This window comes from Equus asinus, chromosome 6 (assembly GCF_041296235.1).
Source record: "Equus asinus isolate D_3611 breed Donkey chromosome 6, EquAss-T2T_v2, whole genome shotgun sequence".
NCBI classification, from domain to species: Eukaryota; Metazoa; Chordata; class Mammalia; order Perissodactyla; family Equidae; genus Equus; species Equus asinus.
In genome coordinates, this window is record NC_091795.1 from 39,439,353 (window position 1) to 39,461,592 (window position 22,240).

Sequence of the window (22,240 nt, forward strand, 5' to 3'; positions counted from 1 at the left end):
AATTCTTACTGTTTATCGACTCCAATTCACTCTGAAGATAAATGAACAAAAATGTTTCTTTCATACGGTAACTCCCTCTCTTCAAAAATGTTTGCTAGCTCCCTATTGCCCTCAGGCTAAAGTCCCAACTCCGTAAGGCCGTGCTTCTTCTATCACTACTCTCAGATCGGCACCTTGGCCTCCTTCCTGTCCCTCCCCGGTCATTCCCCACTCTTCTGCCTTTCTTTTCTGTTTCCACCACATTTCTTACTCCCACCGCCCCCTGCTACCCCAATCCCTAAATTGTGCCCAAAGTCCCAAATTCCTCCGGAAAGCCTTTCAGGGTCTCCATTGGGATCTCTCCCTTTTCGAGTCTCCAACTGCACTTGATGTTAATACTTCACAGTAAACTCATCTTTGTTTTTCAATTCCACTCTGAGTACCTAGGGACGGCGGTGTACTAGCTCTGGGCCCCTGTGTTCGCTCCACGTTCGGGGCTGGGCCTATGCTACCGCAGGCGCCCGCTTCCTCGGCGTGTCTGTGTGCGGTAGTGTCCTAGTCGTCCTCCCCTCCTCCTTCGGCATCTGCTCTGCATTAGTCTGTCCCAGGCCTCCGCAGGCGCCGATGATTGAATCATCATCATTAACCAGGGCCTGCCCCCCCATCCCCGGCGGCAGGGGGAGGATGGGGGGGGGGGGGGATAAGATCACTACCAAGTCCCTGGGGGTCCCTCCCTTCCCGCCACCCTCTCCGAGACTCCGCAAAGCCCTGAGAAACTCCCGCTATGGAGTCGGGAGAAGGCCCGCCATCGGGATGAAGCTCCGTAACGCAGATGCGTCAGCCGACCAGGGCGACATTAGGAGGAGAAGGCCCCAGAGGGGCTTCTTTAGTAGGGTCGTCGGCACAGGAGATCGACGACCCTGAGCGGTGGCGGGCGGAGATCCCCCGGCCTTTTGGGGTAGAAGGGGGCAGTCTTTCGCTGGCTCCAGAAGTTAGTCCTGCGGTCGGCTAGGGTCTACTGTGACGGTTACTACAGGAGGTCAATGGGATAGGATCCCTCCCTACGCCCCCCCATTCCCTAATTACGGATTGAGGAGGGGGAGGGGCCAGTGGGGCTCAGGTGAGCACACGGGGAGAAAGGGACATGGGCGGGGCCTTAAAGACGGCCAGCGAATCCGAAAAGACCTAAGCCTTCGTTGCTGGGCGACAAGTCCCGCCCCGCAGGCGGCACCGGAAGTGGCAGGCCGGGATCAGCCTTTAAGATGGCGTCTCCTCAGGGGGGCCAGATTGCGATCGCGATGAGGCTTCGGAACCAGCTCCAGTCAGTGTACAAGATGGACCCGCTACGGAACGAGGTGCAGAGGCGGCAGGGTTACTGCTGTGGTCGGCTGGCGGTGCGAACTGGGGCCGGCTACAGGACGGGCGGTGGCTGGCCGGGCGCCCAGTGCGCCTGCGCAGAGACAGGGTGCCCAGTGCGCCTGCGCGATTGCGGTCGGGTTGCCAAACTCTGGGCTAGGACGCCTGCGCATTGTGCAGCCCACGTCGTGTAGTCTCCCCTGGGAAAGGAAGGTCGAGCGAGTCCATGTGAAGGGATCCCCCGCTGTGCGCGGAGCCCTCTGCTGGGCGGAGGAGGAGTGTCAGCCCCTGGGAGTTAATACTCCGCTGACCGCGCAGGGTGCGGGGCTTGGCCGTGGGATCTGAGCAAAGAGGCGACTCCCAAGCTGGGAAGGCGCACGGGTTGGGCTTGGTGGGGGAAAGAGGGGTGATCGGTGACGGAGGGTATGTCTAAAGGAGGAGGTACGAGTAAAGATCAAAGACCTGAATGAGCACATCGTCTGCTGTCTGTGTGCCGGCTACTTCGTGGATGCCACCACCATCACAGAGTGTCTTCATACTTGTGAGTGCCCTGGACCCTGGGTGGTTCTTCCAGGCCCTAGTCCCCACCAACTTGGCTGCCAGCGTCTGGGCTGCCTGCCCCAAGCATCCTGGCATCCTGCCCAGCCCCTGAACCCAAGTCTCAGAGGGCTGAGAGTCTGCTTTTCTCTTCCTGCAGTCTGCAAGAGTTGTATTGTGAAGTACCTCCAAACCAGCAAGTACTGCCCCATGTGCAACATCAAGATCCACGAGACACAGCCACTGCTCAACCTCAAACTGGACCGGGTCATGCAGGACATTGTGTACAAGCTAGTGCCTGGCTTGCAAGACAGTGAGTGACCAACCTGACTTTCAGGAGCCTCTAGAGGAGTGATGCTGGGTGGCAGGCAGCTGGAGGTGACAAGGGCTTTGGAGGGAATCATGTAGGTAAAGAGGTTGACAGCCAGAGGGACAAAGAGTGAAGGAGGGCTAATAACTTTACTTCTGATACTCCACTCCCTTCTAGGTGAAGAGAAACGAATTCGAGAATTCTACCAGTCCCGAGGACTGGACCGTGTCACCCAGCCCAGTGGGGAAGGTATGTCCCTTGGCAGCAAGAGGGTAAAGTAAAGCCCCTAGCGCATTCCTCCTGCCCAGTTTTGCTCTCTGGGGAAAAAGGAGTGTGGAACCTGTTCCACCCTTCTCACTACTCTGTCTTTCTCAGAGCCAGCCCTGAGCAACCTTGGCCTCCCCTTTAGCAGCTTTGACCACTCCAAAGCCCACTACTATCGCTATGATGAGCAGCTGAGCCTGTGTCTGGAGCGGCTGAGGTGAGGGGCAGGTCGTAGGCTGTCTGAAGTGACAGTGTCAATGACCCAGAGCTGGGGAGAAGTGATGGAGTGTCTGTTCCCTTGAAGAGAGTATATCATGGCTCTGGGCAGGGGACAGGGGGAAGGATAAGTCTCTCTAACTTGTGTCTGTTTCCCTCTAGTTCTGGCAAAGACAAGAATAAAAGCGTCCTGCAGGTGAGAGGGGCTGAGGGGAAGGCCTCTCTAAGGAGACTCACCTCTCTGTGGCCCTTCCCTCACACACCTTCTCTTCCCTCTTCACCCCCAGAACAAATATGTCCGATGTTCTGTTAGAGCTGAGGTTCGCCATCTCCGAAGGGTCCTGTGTCACCGCTTGATGCTAAATCCCCAGCATGTGAGTATTCCCTCAGTAGGTTTTCTCTGAGGGGGAAGAGGCTACAAAGGGAGGGGCAGAGTCTAGGGTGGACCAGGGTAGTTCTTGATATGTACAAGAGAAGAGTTCCTAAAAACTGTGCCCCATCTCCCAGGTGCAGCTCCTTTTTGACAATGAAGTGCTCCCTGATCACATGACCATGAAGCAGCTATGGCTCTCCCGCTGGTTCGGCAAGGTGAGCCAGCGCTAAGGCAGTCCTCAGGGCAGGGGTGGGCTGTGGGCCTTTTGGGTAAGAATGCTCCCGCTGACTACTTCTTCCCCTGTTCTCTCTTTAGCCATCCCCTTTGCTTTTACAATACAGTGTGAAAGAGAAGAGGAGGTAGGGGCCAAGCCCCCACCCCATCCCTCTCCCCTTCCTCAGATATTTATGTGAAATTAACTGCGGCTTTATTTTTTGAAATAAAAACTTTAAAAAAGCATCTCTCTTCTTCCTTCTTGTCCTACCACACACTCATGCTTTGTCCTGTGTCCTGCTTCCTCAGAAATCCTCTGAGTTTCATCAAGAAGGAGGGCCTTGCTATGTCCGTGGCCCCCAGCGAATTGCCAGAGGAGAGGGGTAGAGGACCCTACACATGTAAGACTCAGAAGGTGAGCTAAGTGAAACCAGGCCACCCGCACCAGCTCTTTTTGGTGAAGGGAAGGCTTTCTGGAGGGGAGCTCTCGTGGTCCTTGAGTGTTGCAGCATGTGACACAGTCCTGAGTGAAGGTGTCGTAATTCAGGAGTGGTGAGAGTAGGGCTAGGGTTGGACAGTGGCCACTGCAGGACTGAAGAACAGTGATATGTTAAAGAACAATCTAAACAATTACACTATGGGAGGAGTCTTAAAATTGGTGGAGGGGGGAGCGGGTGTCGTGGGGAGCATGCGGGATAGTCAGCGTTGGAGACCTGGCTGTCCAGACAAGGTTCAGCAAGCCTTCAGGTACCTGGGCTAGGTGAAGTCAGAGTGGGGAGAGGGAGGTTGAGGAAGAGAGGAGCTGGTGCCCAGGAGAGCAAAGGCAGCTTCAAGGAACAGCAGGAAGCAGCAGGGCTAGACCTCCGTTGGTTAATTCAGCAAACATCCCTTGTCTATATGAGCCCAGCCGTGAGCACTGGGCTCTGCAAATAAACCCAGCCAGTATCTCTCTCCACGGACCTCTCAGTGGGGTAGCCAGAAACGTGCCCAACTAGGACAGTAACAGAGGGAGACTGGAGGCCAAAGCAAGGAGTTTGTGAAGGACGTGATGGGCTGCTGCTGAATCCGGACAAGCGGGATGGAGCAGGCAGCATAAATGTCACCAAAACCTAAGTTTAAAACCTAAATCTCTTGCTGGCTGAAGTCTGACTCCACGAATTCAGTGGGGTCATTGTGCATAGCTGGTGAGGGCTGAAGGCACCAAGCTTCCACGGATGGAGATCAGGTGGCAGAGGACTTGGAGGGGGGCGTATAGTGAAGGAGCCAGGGACTTGAGGGACAAAAACCTAAGCTCGCGACAGGTGTGCAGTCTGCCTGGGCTTCTCCCCCAACAGATGAAGCTTTTAGGCCAAGAGAAAGGCACATGTGAAGAAGAGCCCTGGGATGCGCTGGGCAGGCAACAGGGATGGGGTGGGGACACCGCAGAGCTGCTGGCCTGGCACAATTCCTTCCTGAAATGATCTCCAAGATTCCTAAGGCTTCCCATGTTTAGGGCCTCAGGCCTGGACTGCCTCTCCCCCTCACCCCATACTCAGCTGTCTGTGAAAGCCTAAGTGACACCTCCTCCAGGAAACCCTCACCAGAATTGGGCTTCTTCCATTGCTTTTGGGCCAGTCTCTACACCAGCATATAACTCGGGGGTTTTGATTAATTATATCTATGCCGGGGTTCCACACTCTCTTTTCCCTGAATTTAAGCTCTGGGGACTTGGCAGCTGACAGGAGCACGCCACACTCAGGCTGTTCTCAAGGTGTTTGGGCATCAAAGGGCGTTTTGGAGGAGTGACTCCTTGGGAGAGGTGTGGGCTGGGGGGAAGGAGAGTAGAAACGCCCTGGGAACTTGGGCCCAAGCAGCTGCAAGAGTTGGGTAGTAGTCTGGTTGGGGCTTGGCAGCAGCTTGGCGTCAAGAAGCCCCAGTCAGAAGATAAGGCTGCCTGAGGTCCCCGAGACATGAGGACCAAGCCTCAGGATGAGGCCTTTGACGACGCATGGCTTGTGGCCAAGAAGCAGCGGGAAGGCGGGCAGGCCTGGATCTGGGCGGGGAGCGGCTGCCCCGCCTCGCCCCCAGCTCAGCGGAGTCTTCTTTTTGTCTGTCAGCGGCGGTGGTGGCGGCAGCTGCGGTACATCTCGGCTCCCGCGGTGGCTGACAGAGGCCAGCTGCGAGCTCCGCGCTCGATCTATGGGTCCATTACCCCGCGCCCTAACCTGCCCCACGCAGACCCTGTCCCCCCGGGTCACTCGGTCTCCATCTGGGCCAGGGCGGGTGAATAAGCCCTTGGTTTTCTTGGGCTCCGAGGCCTAGAACGCGCGTGCCGCGTTCAAAGACGCCGCGTTCAAAGACGGTCGTGAAGGGTCATCCAGGCGCGCAGCCGGCCCTCTCCGGGGCGCCCTTGACGTCGCAGCTCTGGCTGGAGGCGTCATCCTCACCTGCAGGGCCAAGCCCGCCCTTGCCCCTATCGTCCTTTCTCACCTAGCTGTTTCCGAGGTCCGCACTCAGCTGGGGGAGGAGGCACCAAGATTTGCTCCCATCTTTGGCACAGAGGGGGACCAGTTCCGCTCAGCCTGCGCAGTCTTTCCCAGAGCTTGTGCGGGGGCGGGGAGGAGGAGAGAGGGAAAAGGGACTTCCTTGGAACAGTGAGTCTCGGGGAGTATGCGTGTGTGGGGGTGGGTGGGGGGTGTCTGAGTATCCTGTCGCTACCCCATCCCAGCCCTCACATCCCCGGGATCGTGGTGGTTGCGCAGAGTTCTTTGTGAACCAGGTAAAGGGCCGGAAAGAATTCACAGACCCAAGGCCCTAGAAGTATTGAAACTAAAATTTAAGTGTCTGAATCGGTTTACTCTGCATTAACGTTTTCTAAAAGAGAAAATTCCAGAAGTGTGCGAGATGGACGGACGCCCTGCCCCATGCTCCTCTGCCTAGTTTCCTCCCTAAACCCCCACTTCCCTCTCCCTCCAGGAACGGATTTTCCCTGAGCGTGGGGGGAAGAGGCCATCCACAGCCACAGGGGGTTATTCTGAGAATCCCCCAATCCCACCCCCAGTACACTTACAGAATTCAGAGGAATGCATAGGGCGGGAAATCCGGAGACTAAAGGTCATTTATTGAGCAGAGCAGGAAGAGGGGGGTTGATCTGGGGCGGGCCTGGGAGAGGAACCCTCCGGATGAGAGGCTGAGTGGGCAAGGCAGATGAGACATGCTGTGTCAGGGAATGAGAAATAAGGTGGGAGTGATGAAGAAAGGGAATAAGGTGAGAGAGAAGGTGGAGGCATGAGGAAAGGGGGTGGTGAGAGGACGTGTGAGAAAGCATCCTTAAGTGGGAATCTGAGGGCCTTCCCCAGGGAGTCGGAATGTGAGGATCTCTACAAGGGGAGGGAGCGGAGGACCCCGAAATGTCTGAAGGGACAATGAGAGTAATCAGAGGAGGTGGGAGATGGGAGGGATTTCCTGATAATGCTGGGAGAGGGGTGGACGGTGGTGAAGGTTCATGGTCCATCCATCCGTGGATTGCTCTGGGAAGAGCAATCTAGGGCAGGGAGGGTTGGACAGTGGGGGGTGGGAGGTATGGCCACAAGACATGAGCAATGACCGGGTACTGGAGAGCTTTGGCGCTCCCAAGCTGGGGGGAAGCATATGAGACAGAGGAGCGCCCACCCCCCCCCCCCAAGCCCAGAACACAGGTTTAATCTCTTAATCTCCCTCATTAATCACTCACCCTCCTCCTACCCCCCTCTGCGGATTCGGTTTCTCCTCAGCTCAGGTTCCAGAGGCTTCGCTGGGAAAAGTCTCCTCCTGTGGCCCCACAATCGTCTGGACAAGTCCCTGGCCACTGGGATGCCCTTGTCGGGCTCTGCTGTCAGCAGCCTCCTCCCTTTCCTAGTCTCTCCTTCCCTCTCCTCCCCCAAACTCACATCTGGGGATCGTTCAACCCCATTGTCCAACCCCCATTATCTGAGCTGGGCTGCAGGGGGGAGGAGGTAGGTGAGAGAGATGAGGGGGAAGAAGGCAAAGGCCCTTCAGGAGAGCCCCACACTCCCCAAGATACTCTAGTAATTGAGAGCAGAGAAGAGATGGCATGACAGCTACATAGAGGATGCATGAGTAAAGGTTGTAGTGTCTGTTTGGTGACAGGCCTGGGACATGAGCTGGGCAGTTCTGCAGCCTCTTGAGACCCTTTTTAATTGCAGATTAAGTGAAACCATCAGGATGGTTCAGTGGATCTCTCCTGGCCCTCCCCTGCCCCCCACCATTAATAACCAATTAACAAGGTCCTGAGGCATCTCAACTTTCTTCTGTGGCTCTGAGCCAGCAGTGGCCCATTCAGCTGAGTGTGTTGCTCAGGCTGCCATTAGGACACCATGTGAGTGTCTGGGTGCGTCTGGTGGATGGGGGGTTGTCACTGAGGGGAGCCCTTTATCAAGAAGACCCTGTGTTTCTCCAACTTCTTGGGGTGGGCAAGGTCACTGCCTCAGGCCATGTGAGGTTCCCTGACCCTCGTTATCGAAGTGCCTTCCGGTCGTTGTCAAGAAGTCTTTGGCCCAGGTGCCTCTGATCTCCTAAGCTCTGGGGCACCACAACTGCAGGCTCCCCATGCACCAGGGAATAGACAGATGGACAGAGGATCACTGCACAAATGGTGGGAGGTGCAGAGGTCTACAGAGAAGGTGACATAATGGAGACTCTAGGAGGGACCAACCCGATTCTTCATAGCACTGTTTGAAACAACTAGAAGAAACCCACAGCAGTGAGTTCCTCAGGAGTGGGGAGTTCCTCAGGAATGGTGGGGCTCCTCTGCCTCTGGGCTGTGAATCCCACCTATTTGGGGTGTGATATGCCACCAAAACCCTGTTGGGCTTCCACTGGCAGAGCAGCACTGTCCCAGAACTGCCTTTTTCCTACAAAGGAAGGCTTGGGGTGTTCACCTGGGTGTGAGCCCAGGACTGGAATAGGTGTAGGAGAGAAGAGAGAAAGACAGGACACAGATGACATAGGAATGAATATCCCAGGCTTTAGAGTTTGTCCCTGGGTTGACAGAGGTTTGTGTCTCAGGATCTGATTGGGTCCATGAAGCCTGCCTTTCAAGTCACTCTTCTATAGGGAATGACCCTGATGTTCCTGGGCAGTGACCAGTGGCCCCTCCCGCCACTGCTCCTGTGGTGGTTTCTCTGCCTCCCTAGGCTGGGGAACTCCTACTGGAACTACAGGAGCTTAATAAGGAGGCAAAGACAGATCCATCGATTGACAGTCCGATGGAGTAACCAGAAGGCCTTCAATGGAGGCCAGTCTTCACTGGCAAAGACTCCTTCTGGGCAGTCGCACCAGCTCCGGGTTTGCTGTGTGCTCTCTCCTGAGGCCCAGGTCTCCGGACGCTTCTCCATGTGTTTTGACTTCCTCAGGGCCTCTGAGCTTGGTGGGACAGCCTTGGGTCCAGCCAGAGAGCCGGCTGGAGTCTACTCACCTGCGCTTGCCTCCCCATCGCATCCCCACTATTCCCAATTGCAGTCGCTCTGCCCGGCCAGGTCCTTCCATGCCTCGAGTTCCCCCAGCCCCCTGCGCCGCACTAATAACTTCCAGCCGGCAGGACCTCTTTAATAGCATTCTGCAGGAGTGGGGCCGGGACGACAGAGTCAGGTCAAGAGACTGAGGTCCTTCCTAGGTGGGATCGGGGATACTAGCACAGTCTGCTCTGATCTCCCTCCTCGGAATTTTGCAAATCCCCAGCCGTTGGGGCCAGGGAAAGCAATTTTATTGCCGATGAATTTATGAGCCGGAGCGGCGGTTAGGCGGGGCGTCCATGGCACACAGAACCTGGGGGCCGCCCACGAAGGGTCCAGCCCGAGTGTGTACGAGGCCGCGCCTGGCAGCGCGGAGCAGCACCGAGGCTGGGTCTGGTGAGTTGTTCCGCAGACTTCTCTCCGCGCCTCCTCATCCTATGGAAATACCGCTCCCGAGACATCTACCAGCTCCAGAAACACCGAGGCCCCGAGGTGGGGGGGTGGGGGTTCAGGAGGAGGGGCACACGGGGCTCGGGCCCAGCGTGGGGGCGGGTCCGAGGCGCGGGGCCCAGAACAGGAGCCGCACACTGGGGCCCAGGCGGCTGCGGAGCGGAGCGCAGCGGGCGACGGGACTACCACAGCCCGGCTGGCCATGAGCTCGGGATCCGAGCCCCGGACACCCCCGACACCCTTCAGCATCGCAGACATCCTAGGCCCGCGCGTGGTTCCCCGAGGACCCTCTGCGTCACAGCTTCCAGAGTCGAGCCCGGGTCCCACGTCGCCGCTGTGCGCGCTGGAGGAGCTGACTAGTAAAACTTTCCGCGGACTTGACGGACACGCTCCGCAGCCCTCTGCAGGTATAGCGCCGGCCAGGTCGCGCACTGTGAATTGGCCTTCTCCTCATCTCTCTCCTCCAGGTTCTCGGTCTCAAACCTTCGTTCACCCTGGCCGCCACCCTAATCTGCCCCATGCCCTCAGCCCACGTGCTGGGACTTGCATCTCCCTCGCCTCCCCACTTTTCCGTTAGTTCCCAGGCTCCGCAGCCGCTCCTGGAGGCCACCAGCGGCGGGGGGAAGGGCCAGTCTGTCGAGAACTGAGCGACCCCTCGGTACGTTCGCGGTAGGCGGGGTAATCGCGACAGAAAAAGGCCAGAGATGGAGACAAAAGGCCTGAGCCGGAGGCTGTAAACGTGTGAACTAGGGCAAGGGCGGCGGAGAAAGTGCTGGGAGGCGAGGCTCTGGCCCCTCCGGGTGACCAAGCTCCTCTCCTACCCACTCTCTTCTCTAGAGGGCGCAAGGAGCAGAAGGTCCTTGGAGTGGCAAGGGGCCCGGGACTCCACACTCCACCTTTCCTTGCCCTTTGTAAGCCCCCTATCTCCCTTTTGGGCTGGAGGAGGGGGCGTCCGTGTCACTTAAAAAGGGTAAGCCGAGAGTGCCCTACAGGACCCACGAGTCTAAAGAAGGACACGATCTGGGTTCTGTTACACTCACCATGCCAGCTTGGCTGCCTCTACTTTGACCAGGGCTGGCCCCCGCCTCTGGTGCCGGCCCCAACCGGCAAGCCCCCTCTACCAGGGGCTCCGGAAGGCCTCAAAGGCCCCGCACCAGACGGCCTGTCTCTGCACCAGGTCTCCTCTGGCCTGTCCCACCCTCCTCCCAGGCCTCCGTCTCCCCAGGATGCGCTCAGCCTGCTGCCTCCCGTACTCCAGTGGCCAGTTCCACTTTGTGCCCCGCCTCGCCTCCCCCACCGCCCCCCGCCCCGCACCTCGGCTTGACCCCCCGCGCAATTCAGTAAGGGACCGTGGTTCTGGGTGACGTCCGCCTTCTCGCTCCGCTCACCCCAACCCTGGCCTGACCCCACCCCCAGCTCTTCCTCCCGGGCCAAGCCTGATTCCCGCAGGCTGGAGGCTGACCCCCGCCTATCCCCACAGGCCGCGCCGCCCCGGGCGCTCTGAGCCTCGGCCCCGCCGGCCGCCGAAGGCGAAAGTCACGCACGGCGTTCACGGCGCAGCAGGTGCTGGAGCTGGAGCGGCGCTTCGTCTGCCAGAAGTACCTGGCGCCGTCGGAGCGCGACGGGCTGGCAGCGAGGCTGGGCTTGGCCAACGCGCAGGTCGTCACGTGGTTCCAGAACCGGCGCGCCAAGCTCAAGCGCGACGTGGAGGAAATGCGCGCCGACGTTGCCTCGCTGCACGCGCTGTCCCCCGAAATCCAGTGCCGCCTCGCGCTACCCCACGGCGCCCCAGGCCTCGGCCGGCCGGACTCCGGGCCGCACCTGTCAGACGAGGAGATACAGGTGGACGATTGAAGGCAAAGCCGCTTCCAGGGCTCGGGCCGTGGATTTCTCGCCTCGGCGCTCCTGTCCGGTTACCCCGTGGAGGGAGCGCGTCGATCTGGGCCTCTTGGGCTCACAGACCAGACGCCTGCCTTTCCCAATTGTTGAGAATAGAGTCGAGACTCCGCCACACCAGGCCTCGGTTCTGGCGCCCGGAGCAACAGGAGCAAAATCTGATTACTGCGCAGATTCCGCGCTCGGCGCTGTGCCGAGCCTTTAAACGCGATGTGTCCTTTAATCCTCATAGCAACTCCGTCAGGTAGGTGATATAATTGTGCCCGTTTTACAAAGGAAGAACCCCTAGGTCAGGATTTGGACCTAGGCATCCAGCTAGGCTTCAGAGCCGGTGCTTGTCAGCCCCCTGCTCTGGAGACTCCCGGCTGAGGGGAAGCGGATGGGACTCTAGCTGCGGCCACCCCTCCGCTACTGGCTGCCTTTGGTCGCAGGACTGTACCGGGCCTTTGATCCGCCGCCGCCTCGGAGACCTTGCTTCTAACCTCTAGGCCGGCTCCAGAGGGACCACGTCGTGCCCGACTCTTTCTTCTTTCCCCACCCTGAGATCATTTGTTAATGGGGTCCTGACCCTTCTCCCCACTTCCGCCGAAGGAACCCTACGCTGAGACAGGCGCGCAGGGAGAGGGGACAAACCTCTACTTCTGGGACCTCCGCCCTGCACTTGGGCGGGGAAGGTTCCCACCAGGATGGTAGCGGTGGCGGGACAGTTGGGGAGGCTGGCGGGCCTGCTGAGGCAGAGCTTGGAGTAGAGGCCTCGGGGTGGAGACCCCAGTCCACCCCTCCTCCCCCAACCCCGTGGACATTTCTGAGATTAATTTATTCCGCTGGTGATTAATCACCCTCCTGCAGTGTGGTGGGGACGGAAGGGGAGCACTCAGTAGCTACAGGCTGTCCCCAAGCCCAGCCACCCCACCCATCTTCAGGAGACCAGGCTTAGGCGCCTTTCCTGCTTCCCCTTGCTCTCTCTCAGTCCTTCCTCCCTCCTCAGATCTTCCCATGCTTCTGCCCAGAAGCCACAACGATGATCTGGGAATAATCCATCCAGGGTTCAAGGAGGGTCAGCTGGGACCTCAGATGCAGGTGGAAGTCCCAGGAGAGGATATTTCAGGGAGGGTGAACAAGGCTGGAAGGCAGAGGGGAACCTGGCATTTTCAGACAGCAGCTACCACTTACTGAACACAGTTCTAAGTGCTTTGCATGGATTAATCTTCACAATAACCCCATGAGATAAGAGAGTTTAACTTTAAGGATAAGGAGACTGAATCACAGAAGCCCAAGGAAACTTGGTCAAGTCATGAAGCTTGTAAGTGGTGGGGCTGGGAGTAACCTGCTTGCTTGTCAGACTCAGGAGCTCATGCTTCTGGCCATTACAGGTTCTGTCCCTATAACTGTGACTGGGCCTAATTGACAGAAGAAAAGGGTTTACAGAGAGAAGAGAGGACACGGAACCAAAGGTAGGAATTTAGGCATTGTACTGTAGACAGAGCCTGGTCCTTGGAGGATTTTGAGGAGAGGCATGAGAGCAATGTTTAGGGCAGGCTAATCTGGCTGCATGTGCAGGGTGGACCAGAGACTGGCAGGGACCTTAGGAAGGTGTATCTCTGGCTACTGCAGAAGGTAAGAGCTGAGAGAATTAAGGGCCAGATGTGGAGGGGGAGGGAGGTTGTTCCAACAGAGGAATATTCCCCCAGTGACCGAAGATTGCATGAGTCAATGATGACCTCACAAACCTAGGCAACTGGAATACAAGTGGCGTCTTGCATAGAAACACACAATGTCTATTAGTGTAGAGCTAAGAATCTGTCAGCCATTATGTACAAAAAGTATTCCTTGCCCCTGTGTTGCCTCTTCGGCACACATATCTCCCCTGGCGCCTGTTCAAGGTCCTTTCCCTGTTCCCTTGATCCCTCTGTAAAGGCTGCCTCTCTGGAACCTTTAGATTAGGGTGAGCAACTCATTCCTGTTTGCCTAGGACCTTCCCAATTTTTGCACTGAAAGTCCCACACCCCAGGAAACCCCTCAGTCCCAGGAAAAGCCAAGATGCTTCCAGCTCTGGGGACTCAGAACTCAGGCTGCTGCGTCAGAACCCTACCAGTTAGCAGTGTGAACGTGGGGCAAAATGGGAGCAAGGTGTCAGGAGTCCTTTGGCTGTTGGAGAAAATTCAAGTCCAGGATAGGCTAAGAGGTACTGAGGAAGGGACATTTCTTTGAGAGGCTGGAAGGGCAAGGAGCCAGCTCAGCCTGAAAGCAGAGACACCACACAATAGTGGTAGGTAGCCAGGAGCCCTAGTGGAATCCCCAAAGCAGAGAAGTAATCCCCTAGCCCAGAACAAGAAGGCCAGATGGACTGGCCTCTTATGGAGTCACTGATGTAATCATCCCCTATAAAAACACAACCACCTCTCCTCAACCCCACTCCCCAACCAGGCAGAAGCAAAGAACTCCTGGGGCCAATAATTCTAGTTAGGAAGGTAGAGTCCGGGGGAGTTAACTGACTCTGAGCCATAACCCTCTTCCACTTGAGGCTTCCTAAATTCTAGCCCAGTGCTGCCACCTCTTGTAATCAAGCCTCAGATAAACCAAACTCAAATCGGTATCACCAAAATGGCCTCTGGATGGGTGTCTCCTCCTCTAGGTCCTAGAGCGCCGCTTCTCACTGTTAGGGCACTCAGGATCACCTGGAGGGCTTACTGAAACACAAATGGCTGCGCCTCACCCCTGCAGTTTCTGAATTAGAAGGTCTAGGGTGGGGGCCTGGGAATCTGCATTTGCAACAAGTTCCCAGGTGAGGCCGATGCTGCTGGTCCATGGACCACACTTTGAGAACCACAGTCCCAGGAACTCTTTATTTTGTGAAATAAGCAACAATTCACTCATACTCCTCTCTTCCCACTGTGGGGTTCATGAATATGTAGGACAGTTGCAGATAAAAATCAGTTTATTTAACACCCACTATGTCCCAGGCACTTGGTAGGTATTTTCTCACACTTTCTCTTTTAGTCCTCACAACAGCCCTGTAAGGTAGGGATTGCCCCCATTTTATGGATGAGGGACCTGAGGCACAGATGTTGAGAGACCTGCCCAAGGTGGCCCAACTAGTAATGGCACACTTCATCCTGTGATAGAGTATTTAAGGGGCCTGCAACCATAAACAATAAAAAGAAGTTGGGAAACCCCTATATAAAAGCAGGTGTTCCAACACCTCTTATCTCCGGGTGCGAATGGAGTTGAGCAAGACCCAAAGGGCAACAAGAATCATTCATCCTGATGAATGGTTCCTCTGGGAAAGGCATTCTGGGAGGCCTAAAAGTCCCCTGCAGATCCACATTTAAATAAATTGAGAGTCCCAGGTGGGCTAGGAAGGAACCAGCCAGGGGCAGTTGCCAGGATCTTAACAGGAGAAACCAAAGGAGATGATTCTTATACAGGAAGTAATTATAGCCTTCTTTGGGGGCAGGGACCCTTGGTGGAAGAACTCAGTACATTCACACGGGGAAAGCTAGTTACAATGCTCAGTGCTGGAGGGGAGAAAGCATGGCCAAGGTGGCAGCAGCCTGGGCACCTGCTGGGGCCCCACTGGTGGGAGACCAGCAGTGAGGGAGTGTGGAGATGTTTGGGCTCTGCTAGCTCCCCGCAGGAGGTGGTAAGAGACTTCTCAAATGCAAAACCTTTGGTGAATCTTCTAGCAGTGGGAGGAGGTGAGCACCAGTCCACTGGGCAGAGGAGAGGTCAGAACGTGTATAGACATGTGGATAGGAAACAGGGCATGTGGAGCTGGGGCTAGAGAAAACAGGGCCAGAACTGGGATTAGGAAGAGGTGAACATCCACCCAGCTGAAGGGTGGGACTCAGGCCTTCCTCATCACTGTGACCCCATTCCTGAGCACAGAGCTCTGGCTGGCCAGTGAGTCCCCAGGGTCAAGAAGCAGAACGAGCCCCACATGCCCCCTCTGCTGGGTCTGTCGTAGTCTGAAAACCTGAACTTTTGTACAGATCCTTTCTTGAGGCTTTTTAAAATATTTCCTTACCGCCCCCAAAAGAAGCCATCTGCTTGAGAAGCAGAGAAAGGCTGTTTCAGTGGACGCAAGGCTCCTTTCTCTCATCAGAAAGTCTCTGTGGCAAGAGGAATGACTGCCAGGGGTGTCTTTAACTCTGGTATGAGAGTATAAGGTCTCAAAATATGCTGCGAACTGCTGGCTCACAGTGTCTCTCATCTCCGTGCACACAAGGCCTTGTCCTAGGAGGCACAGGTCCTTCTTCATCTGGCCTGAGGTAGATGCTGAGGTCCAAGTCCCAGGATGCCCGAGTCCTTTGAGGGGTCCTGGAGCTGGAGAGGATGGGGTCTTCCACTCTGAGTCTGGGGAAGGGGCCAGCTGGAGTGGCTCGGGTGCCATGGGGGATAATGCGAAGGTGGAGACAAAAGCCCAGGGGGCCTTGGAGCAGCGCTTCGAGGGCGACTGAGGGAGAGGAGGCCTGAAGCCCCCAGCTCAGCATGGAGAAATGGCTGAGGGAACCCAGTAGACAGAGGTGGCGCAGGGATTCCTCTTCGCTGATCCTGCTGAGAATGGGGGTGGGGGAGCACCTGATACTCTTTCCTGGGAGCCCAGCAATGCCCCTCATTCCACCCACTCCTGGCGGTGCTTGGTCTTGCCATCCCAGCCAGTTCTCCCTGCTGCCCTCTCAGCATGAGAATGGGCCTGGCTCCCTTACCAGAGAGAGTTGCAGAAGGCAAGAGTGGAGCTCTCGGGCTGCGTCAGGCTGGGATCCGCCTCTCAGAGTCTCCTGGAACACAGCAGCCGCCTCCTCAAAACGCTTTGGTCCCAGAGGGATTAGAAAGAGGAAAGTTTAGGTGTCAACAGGGTCAAGGAACTTAAAACTAGCCCCTTTCCCAAACTGGCTCCAGCTTCTAGTACCACTAACATGGTGACATTGTGGTACTAGGAGCTTAACATACTAGAAGACTTGAACGTAGACCCGATCCACACTCTATCCCACCCAAAGTCCTCTTCAGCCTCCAACCTCACACCATTACCTGCAGTCCCATTAAGGCTTTGCCTAGGCGGAAGAGGCCCCGGGGCCAGCCGGGCCGCAGGGTAAGGGCCACCTGAGCATCGGCCAGGGCCCTCGCTGGCTGACCCAGCCGCTCATGGCAGAAAGAGCGATTTCCAAATAACCTGATAAAGATAAGGTGACCAAAAGTCTGGGTCCTCAGCACCCTGCCTTGCCCTGACCTCCCAGCACAGTGACCAAGCCCCTACCTACCGGTGGTCCCGGGGGTTGAGCTTCAGGGCCTGGGTGAAGAGGACCACAGCCCTCTGGTAGAAACCATTCTGGGCAAAGCTGGTACCCAACTCTGGGGAGGAGAGAGGGTGGGAAGGGTCAGATAGGGCTACCCCACAGGGGGTGGGGTGAGGAAGGAGAGAGAAAGACTCTCACCTGCCAGCTTCTGGCTCTGTTGTAAGGCAGCTGCCAGCAGTCCTGGAGATGCCTGGGGATAGGGAGCAAAGAGAGGCAAGACTTGAGGCCTCAGCCTCCCCAAATCCTCCTTTGTTTGAACAGTTAAGATTGCAGTTAGCATCACCCAACTCATGTAATTCTCATGACAGCTCTGCAAGAGGTGTCAGCTCTACCTTCCTGCAGAGGAAACTACTTAGGGTCAGGGTGACAGTGATGGAGCTTGACTCCAGGTCTCTTAATCCTAGGGCCAGAGAACTCTTTCTACTGGTCATTGCCCTCATGCCTTAGATCATGTTACTTCCCAGATCCCTCTGGCACCCCTTCCACTGGTTCCACTTGAGGTTCTTCTGCCCATCTCACCTCTGCCTTAGGACTCTGCCTGGGGCTGTCTTCTCTTGGAGAGCTCCCTTCCTCCTGGCCCATCTTCTCCTGGGGGCCCAGGCTCTTGCCTTGGGGTTCCTGGCTCAGTCCCTTCTCTCTGTGGGCACTGGGGGGCCAATCCCCAACTTTGCGCAAAGCCAGAGACACAAAAGTGCTAGATAGATCCAGTGAGTCCTGTGAGCAGAAAGGACAGTTAGGGAGGGGGTGGGGATGAAGTATGTCCTGGAGAGGGGGAGGGGAGTGGGGTGTGGGCAGAGACCAAGAAGGGAAGGAAGGGGGCTCTCACCTCTTCCTCACCACACTGTCCCGGAGCTGGGTTCCCAGGGCTGGATGGGGGGCTCCCATCCCCATCTGCGGTACCCTTGGCCTGGAGGGAAGGTGGACAGGTACAGAATTGGGATCATCTTGAGCCTTCTCAGCCCCACCTTCCTGGCACTTGGTGCTCTTAGTACCTGCCTGTAGACACTCACCTTGGGCTCCACACCGTCCTGCTCCAAGCGCTCCTGTCGCTTTCGATCCTTTTGACGCTGCAATAATAATAAGGAGGAGGTATTTTGAGCACTATACTTAAGTACACACACACACACACACAATTTGTATCTTGAAACTAATTCTTCATGTGTACAATACATACTATATGTCATGTACTGGGCTAAGAATTTTGCATACACTGACTTTATTCTTGCAACTCTGTGAGGTAGGTTTTGTTATCATCCTCATTTTACAGGTGAAAAAGCAGACAAGAGAGTCACCAGGCAGAGGTCTCACAGTAAGAAGGAGGCAGCTTCCAACCCAGGCAGTATAGAGTGACTCCAGAACTACTGCACCATAAGGCCTCCGGGTGACCCTCCAGGCCCTGAGCCCCCGGGCCCTGCCGGCAAAAGGATCCACTGCAGGCCCCCTTGAGTTCTCTCCTGTTCTTGCAAAACTTCTCTCTTTCCCTCCCCCAAATCCGTCTGGGCTCCCACTCTTTCGCCCTCCAGCTACCTTCTTCTTGAGTCGTTTCTTCTCTGCTTTCTGTTTCATGCGCTCCTCCTCAGCCACCAGCTCCTCAGCCAGGCGGTTGGCTTCCTGGAGGACGAAGGGCAGGTAACAGGAACAGAGAGAGGGAATGAGAGAGAAAGCAAAAAGGAAACAAGTAGTATGGAAGGATCTTGAAAGGTACGAATCAGGGGAGAACAGAGATAATGGGCACATGGGATTGAAAGAACCCTGGGCGAAGGTGAAGCCGCTTCTGACAGTCTCACCTCTTCAGTCACCAGGAGCTTCTGGGGCATGGCCACCTGGAGTAGGCTGTCTGAGCCACTGGCGAAGGATGCCGAGGCAGAGGGGCTTTGAGGGCGGGTCTTAGACCCTTGGGAAGGGTACAGGAAGGACTTTTGGAGACCACAGTAGGTGCCCACTCCCTCAGCCCCCTTGCCCCTGTCACTCTGTCCAATCGTTTCCCCCTCATCACAGAAATGGTTCAGGAGGTAATCTGTCAGGAAGGAGAAAGAGAAGGGAAAGAAAGAAGAACATGAGAGACAGGAGAATCTGAGGACCAGCCCTCCCCAGGGTACCAGCCTCGATCCCTGGGCCCGGCCCTGCACTCCCCACCATGGTGCCACAGCTGCAGCCGCCCGCTGCTCCCATCCACATGGATCCGGTGCAGGCCCTGGGGGTCACTCTCCACAAGCCGTCGAAGAAAATCCTCTATGTCCTGGGAGGGGGAGGGGAGGGGAGGCTGGTGTTGTGGGGAGCTTTGGGAGAGAGCAAGAGGTTTGGCTGGATTGACCCCTCCACCTTGGCAACCACAAACCAGCCACCCAGCCCAGAGAACCTTAACTGGCCAACCTCTCCCTGCTCAGCACCTCAAAGCACGCTGTTCCGGCTTTCATGGCGCATGACCTCTCTTCACTACTTTCCTGCCTTCCCAAGGGTTGAGTGTGATGCTCAGCCCAGCTTTCTCCACCATCCAGGATCTCCTCCCCTTGGCCTGCCACGAGGTCAGCCACACTGAGGCCCTGAAATGCAGCCCTCTTACCTGCTCTTCGAGCTAATCCCCCTGTCACATCCTTGAATGTGAACAGCCCCATATAACCCACCCTGGAGTTACCTCACACTTAAGTGAGTGCATCAGGTCCTGGCTGGCCTCTCCTCTACTCTTCGTCTGTTTCTCCCCAAAACCAAGCTCTCAGCAATCACTCCCCTCCTCAAAAACTTCCAGTAATCCTCCACTGCCAGGGCCACAGGTAGGATTGAAACTAGCTCCTCAGCCTGAGATTTGGAGCCTTCCAAAAAACTGACCTTGCCCATCCTCCCTTGAAATTCTCCCCCACTTAGCTGCCATCTCCCTTCTGCCACCAGGCTCCTTCTAGCCTTGGGGTCTTTCCCCAGCTGTCCCCAAATCCCTCCTGGCTTTGAGCTTCTTTTTCACCACATCTTGTCTCTTCTTCAAGGTTCAGTTCAAATACCATCTCCAATCAAAGCCTTCCACTCAGACCCTTTCATCTCCAGTTGTCTCTGCCCTCACTCAACCAAGCTGCATTCACATAGTCTGTGTTATACAATTTAGAACATTATTATTCATTGCTTTTTATTGCTCTCTTAACTGGCGAGGCCTCATGGAACTGGAGAGCACACTGTGCTGGAGTGAAGCTGCTTGCATCTTAGTTCTGGCTCTGCCACTACCTGGCCGTTTGATTTTGGACAAATCATTTAACCTCTCTGTACCTCAGCTTCCTCATTCACAAAATGAGGCAAGACTCTTCAAGGCTGGGCCTGTGCGTTCTTGGTTCTGATGAGAATTGTTTCCTCAGTTAGTGTAAGCTTCAGAGGACAGGAATCATCATGTCCCTATGTGGCCTAATCAGAGCCGGCCCCTGACTAGGTGGTGGCTCACTGACTGAGAAACTTAGAAGCCACATGAAACTCCTGAGCTCGACTATAATGCATAGGTAGGACTTCAGATCACTGAAGGATAATCAACTTTCTAAACAATTCTAGATCCAGGGCTCCCCTCAGGAGATAGTCCTGATGCAACGGAATTTTCATTTACACTGCTGGGCACTGTCAACCAGCCCTTTTCTCAAATTCAATTTCCTAGTGGGTTTATTTCAACCTCTTTACTGGAACTTATGCATAGATAACACATGCTCTGGGCCCATTTTCGGCAGCCTCCCTGGGATGTGCCACTCAAATATATAATGTCTTTCCTATATCTTCCACTGTTCTCTTCCTCCTCAGCCCACTCTGGCCATCATAAAAAATAAAGGACTTCCTTGACCCTCCTCCTCTCCAAACACAGTCTATGCTATTCTCTTAATGCACTATGTGGCCATGCATGATCTGGCCCCCCAAAACCTTCATAAATCATCTCCTACCCTCTTTTCACCCTCCTCCAGCTACAGTGCTCTGCTTTGAAGTTTGCTTCCATCTAAGGGCTGTTTTATGTCTTATTTCCTTTGCCTGGAATGCTCTTTGCCCAGTGAGTGGCTCATGCCTTTGTCCCCTTCAGATCTCTGCTTAAACCTTCTCAGGGAGGCCTTCTCTGATCACTGCTTTTAAAACAAGAAACCTCTCAACTCCACTCAGCACTCCCTATCCTTCTTCTTTGCTTTATTTTTCTTTGCACTTCTCATATTTGACAGACTATATTGTTTGTTTATTGATTGCCTGTCCCCACTAGATACTTCTAATTCATTGACTACACAGATTTTTGTGTGTTTGGTTTACTATCTTCCCCATGCCTAAAACAGTGCCTAGTACATAGTTGGCGCTCAATGAGTGTGTGCTGAATGAGTAAAGGCAGAGAGATTGGTGAGGAAGCTAATAGAGATGCAGCCAGGAGCTGTATCTGAAGAATCCTGTGTGACTCAGTGAGTTTGGACCTTGTTCTGTCAGTGATGGGAGTGGACCTGATCTGGGGAGTGATACTCAAATGAAATACTGGGCAAGGAGATGAGTCTCGGGGTGGAATGTTTCGTTAGAAGGCTATTACAACTGTTCAGGGCAGAGAACGAGTTCTTGAACTAAGGCAGTGGCAGCGGGAGCAGGAATGGAAATGATGGGTTTGATTCAAGAGACAATTCAGAAGCAGCTTTTAGTAACTGCCTAAAGAGGTAAAGGACAGGGGAGGATTATATAGAATGATTCTCAGATTTCTGGATTAAACAACTGGATGGAAGTTTGTGTTATTAACCAAAACTAAGATTAGAGGAAAAGCAACCAATTTGCAAAGATGAATGAACTTCTGGACTTGAGTTTGAGGTTTTAAAGATAACCAGGAAGCAACTGGACGTGTAGCTTTTCAGCTCCCAAATCTGGTTCTGTCCCTGCCTCAACAACCCTATCACCTACTTGAGGACATCCAAACCCGTGTGCTAGACAAGGCCTCTCAAGCCACTTGCTGCCTTCTTTCCTGCCTCATCTCTTAAGGTTTCAACAAACCCTCCACTCAGGTCTCATTTCAGTGAAGTTCTCTTAACTTTTCCTTGCGTTAGTGTCTTTGCTCACACTGTTCCCTCTGTTCATAATATCTTTCCCCACGGAACTCCTACCCACTCCCCAGTGCTCAACTCAGAGACCCTCGTCCACCCAACCCTGCCCACTTCAAGCACTTATCAGGGCAGCGTCGTCCCGGCCCCCAGCATCCGTTCCACTCCACTCGCCGTGCGCTACGCCTCTCCAGAACCCCTGGAGCCCAGCGCGGCGCCCGCCCGACCGTGGAGGGACTCAGCACAGCTGGCTGAAAAGAGGCAAGACCGAGATAAACACGTAGAGGGGGAGCTAGAGGTTGCTTTACCTCTTTGCCGTAGTCCTCAGGACCGAATTCCTTGCAGAGTTTGGGGACAGCAGCGACCCCCAGCGGGCAGCCAGACAGCAGAGGGCAATCTACAGGAAAGGAAGGCGGGGGCGCGTAAGGCGGAATGAGGGTCGATGGACCGGATCCCTCCGCCCACCCCGTGAAGCACAAAATCCTACTGAAGACAGACAGACCCAAGTGGGGCTGGCCCTGGTCTCCTGAAGCCCTCTTGTCTTGTCACACCAGCTCACCTAGCTTGATCCGCCCCACAGTCTTCGGAATCGGCGCCATCTCCCGTCAACAGTGACTCGAAAGTGAAAGAGTCTCGTATTTGACACCTGCCGAAGGGCGGGGTAGGGCGGAGTAGGCAGCCATCTTTGTTAGGGGCAGAAGCCTCGGACGACGGACCGCGAGAGAGTTCATGACGGTCCTGGCGGCTCCCGGGCAAGAGACGATGGCTCTAGGGATGGGGCGGAGTCCCGGCTACCGCGGGCGTTGGGCGGTGCGGGGAAGTGGGAATCGTTAGGTTCGTTC

At 55.5% G+C, this 22,240-nt stretch overlaps 3 protein-coding genes across 12 annotated transcripts; 2 read left to right on the forward strand and 1 right to left on the reverse strand.

Annotated features, from left to right (window-relative positions):
- Positions 1 to 1,178: 1,178 nt before the first annotated feature.
- Positions 1,179 to 7,525, forward strand: PCGF1 (polycomb group ring finger 1). Of its 4 annotated transcripts, none has more exons than XM_044772712.2 (10): positions 1,179 to 1,334; positions 1,771 to 1,876; positions 2,033 to 2,185; positions 2,360 to 2,431; positions 2,558 to 2,663; positions 2,825 to 2,858; positions 2,950 to 3,036; positions 3,170 to 3,250; positions 3,558 to 3,663; positions 7,006 to 7,525. In XM_044772712.2, exons 1-9 carry the CDS (start codon positions 1,242 to 1,244, stop codon positions 3,633 to 3,635), a joined length of 810 nt encoding a protein of 269 aa, XP_044628647.1. In that variant the 5' UTR covers positions 1,179 to 1,241; the 3' UTR covers positions 3,636 to 3,663; positions 7,006 to 7,525. The 4 variants fall into 4 exon arrangements, with proteins under 4 accessions (XP_044628647.1, XP_044628645.1, XP_014685252.1 ...); XM_044772710.2 differs by lacking the exon at positions 7,006 to 7,525 and adding an exon at positions 5,345 to 6,074; XM_014829766.3 differs by lacking the exon at positions 7,006 to 7,525 and having other exon boundaries at positions 3,558 to 3,764.
- Positions 7,526 to 9,253: 1,728 nt separating this feature from the next.
- On the forward strand, positions 9,254 to 11,178 carry LBX2 (ladybird homeobox 2). The gene is made up of 2 exons (XM_014829762.3): positions 9,254 to 9,597; positions 10,671 to 11,178. Exons 1-2 carry the CDS (start codon positions 9,393 to 9,395, stop codon positions 11,042 to 11,044), a joined length of 579 nt encoding a protein of 192 aa, XP_014685248.2. The 5' UTR covers positions 9,254 to 9,392; the 3' UTR covers positions 11,045 to 11,178.
- Positions 11,179 to 14,006: 2,828 nt separating this feature from the next.
- TTC31 (tetratricopeptide repeat domain 31) lies at positions 14,007 to 22,141 on the reverse strand. Of its 7 annotated transcripts, none has more exons than XM_014829760.3 (13): positions 21,958 to 22,140; positions 21,707 to 21,795; positions 18,520 to 18,622; positions 18,171 to 18,400; positions 17,911 to 17,994; positions 17,394 to 17,450; positions 17,210 to 17,290; positions 16,903 to 17,097; positions 16,522 to 16,573; positions 16,348 to 16,438; positions 16,118 to 16,259; positions 15,796 to 15,897; positions 14,007 to 15,640 (listed from the first exon to the last, which is right to left on the reverse strand). In XM_014829760.3, the coding sequence occupies exons 1-13, from the start codon at positions 21,995 to 21,997 to the stop codon at positions 15,344 to 15,346; spliced, it is 1,563 nt and encodes a 520-aa protein (XP_014685246.1). In that variant the 5' UTR covers positions 21,998 to 22,140; the 3' UTR covers positions 14,007 to 15,343. The 7 variants fall into 7 exon arrangements, with proteins under 7 accessions (XP_014685246.1, XP_014685245.1, XP_044628641.1 ...); XM_014829759.3 differs by having other exon boundaries at positions 14,007 to 15,643; positions 21,958 to 22,138; XM_044772706.2 differs by having other exon boundaries at positions 14,007 to 15,643; positions 18,520 to 18,662; positions 21,958 to 22,094.
- Positions 22,142 to 22,240: the final 99 nt, after the last annotated feature.

Excerpts from the sequence above, each read along its gene's own strand:
- LBX2 (XM_014829762.3), top strand. The coding sequence starts at position 9,393 with ATGAGCTCGGGATCCGAGCCCCGGACACCCCCGACACCCTTCAGCATC. Across the intron at positions 9,598-10,670 it reads CGCTCCGCAGCCCTCTGCAG|GCCGCGCCGCCCCGGGCGCT; the intron begins GTATAGCGCCGG and ends CTATCCCCACAG.
- TTC31 (XM_014829759.3), bottom strand. The coding sequence starts at position 21,997 with ATGGCGCCGATTCCGAAGACTGTGGGGCGGATCAAGCTAG. Across the intron at positions 17,451-17,910 it reads AGAAACGACTCAAGAAGAAG|CGTCAAAAGGATCGAAAGCG; the intron begins GTAGCTGGAGGG and ends TTATTATTGCAG. Across the intron at positions 16,439-16,521 it reads ACAGAGCCAGAAGCTGGCAG|AGTTGGGTACCAGCTTTGCC; the intron begins GTGAGAGTCTTT and ends TCTCCTCCCCAG.
- PCGF1 (XM_044772712.2), top strand. The coding sequence starts at position 1,242 with ATGGCGTCTCCTCAGGGGGGCCAGATTGCGATCGCGATGAGGCTTCGG. Across the intron at positions 1,877-2,032 it reads CACAGAGTGTCTTCATACTT|TCTGCAAGAGTTGTATTGTG; the intron begins GTGAGTGCCCTG and ends CTCTTCCTGCAG. Across the intron at positions 2,186-2,359 it reads AGTGCCTGGCTTGCAAGACA|GTGAAGAGAAACGAATTCGA; the intron begins GTGAGTGACCAA and ends ACTCCCTTCTAG.